This window comes from Antennarius striatus, chromosome 19, assembly GCF_040054535.1.
Source record: "Antennarius striatus isolate MH-2024 chromosome 19, ASM4005453v1, whole genome shotgun sequence".
Classification (NCBI taxonomy): Eukaryota; Metazoa; Chordata; class Actinopteri; order Lophiiformes; family Antennariidae; genus Antennarius; species Antennarius striatus.
Window position 1 is genome coordinate 18,081,858 of NC_090794.1, and position 3,143 is coordinate 18,085,000.

Consider the following 3,143-nt stretch of genomic DNA (forward strand, 5'->3'; position numbering starts at 1 on the left):
TCAGAGTAGAAAAACTTTATTTGTTGATGCGATGAAAACAGAGGACATCCAGTAGAATGTATCACAGTCCAGTAGAAGGACAACGTACCACGGCCACAAACCTCTGCAAATCCTTTAGCTCAAAATTTAGATTTAAAGAACCACTGCAGTACAATTAAACATAAAATTGCAATACTCAAGTGCATCGATATTTTTCACACCCATCGTTAACATGTGCTGTGGATACTCCTTGTCTGAAAATGGTTGAGTTGGAGTTGCCTTTCAAATATTTTCATGTATTCATTCCTGTTCCATTTTAAAAGTCTGTCATAAAAACAATGCAGTTTAGAGTTTAACACTAAGAGTTACTGTTAAACTAGCAAAACAGAGAGGAGCATGCTTTGGTTGGAGCAGCACTTCAGCGTAATGATTAAAATCATAGCAAAAACCACAACATGCTCATGGTTTGTGAGTAAAAACATCTCATATATAGTTAAACTTCACTGAAACATGTTTTCTCTGGTATGCTGACTTTGGAGCCTCAGTTTAAAACAGTGATATTCATCCTGTGGACGCGACTGTCAGTCGCTGCTTGACCTCACCGGTTCATCGGCGGACCTCGAGCACAGTCGGTGATAAATTAAGAACTCAAGTTGTGCTTTATAATTTACAAATTATTCTTCCTTGACACCTTCCAGGATGTATTTATGATAAATTCTCTTTGATAGATCAGGATTTTAAGGTGCACTTGTTTCGTTTCTTCCCCAAACTTATCTAAAAAGCCTCAAACGTACAGACTTTCCGTCTCCAGACGGAACAAACGTGACATTTTATTGATTTGAATCGTCGTGCGCCGCACCAGACGGATGCACACTGATTTCCTCTGGTGACAATCAGTGAGGAGGCATCCAAAAGTCTTCATGAATTCCGGCTCAGCTGCAGCTCCCTGACACGATGTGCTCATGCATCCTCACTGTGGCAGAGCAGATGCGTCTCTGCAGAGTTTTGAGGCTATCGATTGACCACGGGGCAGGTTTCTGGAGGTGAAACATCAAAAGGTCAAGGGTCAGGAGAAGGGCACTTCCCATCTCTGTGTGTAAGCGCTCAGTTCACAGGGGCTGATGACCAGCATACGAGACGAGTCCATCCCATCCAGAGCCATCTCCGAGTCCAGACAGAACCGAGAGACGAGGTGCTCCAGGTGAGTCCCCGACTTCTGCCACCGCTGCAGACGACACACAAATAACACGGACAAACAACGCCGTCAACAGAACACGCCACGTCCTTCACTTAGCATCTAAAGTTTAGTCTGGTAACCAGCAAACAAACAATTAGCCCGTATTCACGTCTAACAGCTGACTGACTGTTGGTCCTCAGACTGCATTTGGGTAGAAGGAGGAAATACTAAACGTCTCGTGGGGCTGTTTGGAGAATCTGATGGATGCTGAAACCAACAGTAAGCAGAGACACGCCAGAATCTGCAGCGCGGGCACAAGGATGCAAAATGAAAAGAAATAGGAATCCATCAGAATGTCCTGTGAGACCTGATAATTCTTTACTCTGTATTCAGAGGAAGAAGCAGTCATCTCCAGTCTGCCCTGCTAGCTGCTGTCAGGAGCTTCCTCTGCTTACTTCAGACGATTCACGGAAAAATCAGTTCACTGGGAAAGTCATCCGAGGCTTGTGGGCCTGCTGCTGTCATTTGTGTTTCACTTTGATTTCAGCCAATCCCAAACACTGAGGTGGAGGCTGCAGCGTCACCAGGACCCACACATCCACAATGGTTTTGTTTATGGGATGCCTTCCTGGTTGATTATGCTTTATGTAGCCAAAATGGTGGGTAATGTAGAGCGTATGTAAATGGAAGTGGTTATAACAGTGTTCAGTCGGGGTGATAAATCAGCACACCCCTCGTTCCAGTTAGGAGGGTGGTGTAAATTGCACATAAATAAAAACAGGCATGTGAACGAACAGGTTTTAGATGATTATTAACCAGAGGAGACTGAATCTATGAAATGAATCTACTGTAAATATATCCAGGTACCTACATGTAGGGAGACCAAAACGATCGAATCCTACCGGATGTCAGGTTTCTCTCACAAATACAGTCCATTCAACTGTTTTCAAGAATCACATTCATCCAGAACTGATTTTTAATAGTTTTAATACAACATGTTCCACAGCATCTGTAGAACTGAAGACTCTCTGATACAACCTACAACAAACCGCACAGAGGACATGTGTTCAAACTCAAGGCCCGGGGGCCAAAGATGGCCCGGCGCAGTATTTTATGTGGCCCGCGAGAGCATAAAAGGTCAGGGTGTCTAAAAATAAATAGGTCAAAGGTGTACTTTGGCCACAAACTATATTTCCCACAATGCAGTAATTAACTCCATTTTGCTGAGCCGCTACGGCGGATAAAGCGGCGGAAAATAAATGAATGATTTGACTAAAACATTTTGAACAAAGTTAATGTCCTAACTTTGTTATTTTTCTTTATTCATTGATAGTTTGATCCTTGATTGATGGAGTTAATAATCTTACCCCATCCCTCATGGACTTGTATTTCCAGTATTTCTGGCGTGTCTGTGATTACCTATTGGACCAGCCGTCTGTGATGCCCACTCCTGAGTTCTGGCACAAATCTCTCGTTTGAAAGGCGAACAGGTAAAATTGTGAGTGATGCTGCAGCCTCAGTGGGATTTGAGCGTTGGCTCAGTGTTCAACAACATCAAATCACAGCGACGCGCTGAAAACTGTTCCGAGGGTTGAATTAAGTGTTGAAACTGCAATCGTCCTTAGAATGAACACTTCTTTGTCAAATGAGGAAAAATCTGTACAGAGATATTTACACTATTCTGGTGAATTTGGTTAACAGCTGACAAATACTGTATTTAGACCACTCAGCTGATTTAGAATGGGGGGGGGGGTGAAAACTCCATCACGTTGGCAGGAGGAGCTGTGAATCAAACCACCATCACAGCTTGTTTAGTGTGGAGCGACGTCAACTAATGTGCTGGAAGATTTACCGATCGGGCAACAATGAGTTCAACCAGTCCCCGCTAGAGGGCGCCACTCCCTCATTATTTGGACATCAGTTTGTAGAGCTGGTGTGTGTGTGTGTGTGTGTGTGTGTGTGTGTGTGTGTGTGTGTGTGTGTGTGT

At 43.8% G+C, this 3,143-nt stretch overlaps 1 protein-coding gene across 1 annotated transcript in view; it reads right to left on the bottom strand.

The window, feature by feature from the left end:
- galnt14 (UDP-N-acetyl-alpha-D-galactosamine:polypeptide N-acetylgalactosaminyltransferase 14 (GalNAc-T14)) overlaps nucleotides 1–3,143 on the bottom strand; it is a 165,638-nt gene continuing 162,495 nt past the window's right edge. The window contains exon 15 of the mRNA XM_068342289.1: nucleotides 1–1,204. Within this exon, the coding sequence (XP_068198390.1) occupies nucleotides 1,046–1,204 (159 nt within the window). The 3' untranslated portion in view covers nucleotides 1–1,045. The remainder of the gene's footprint in view (nucleotides 1,205–3,143) is intronic.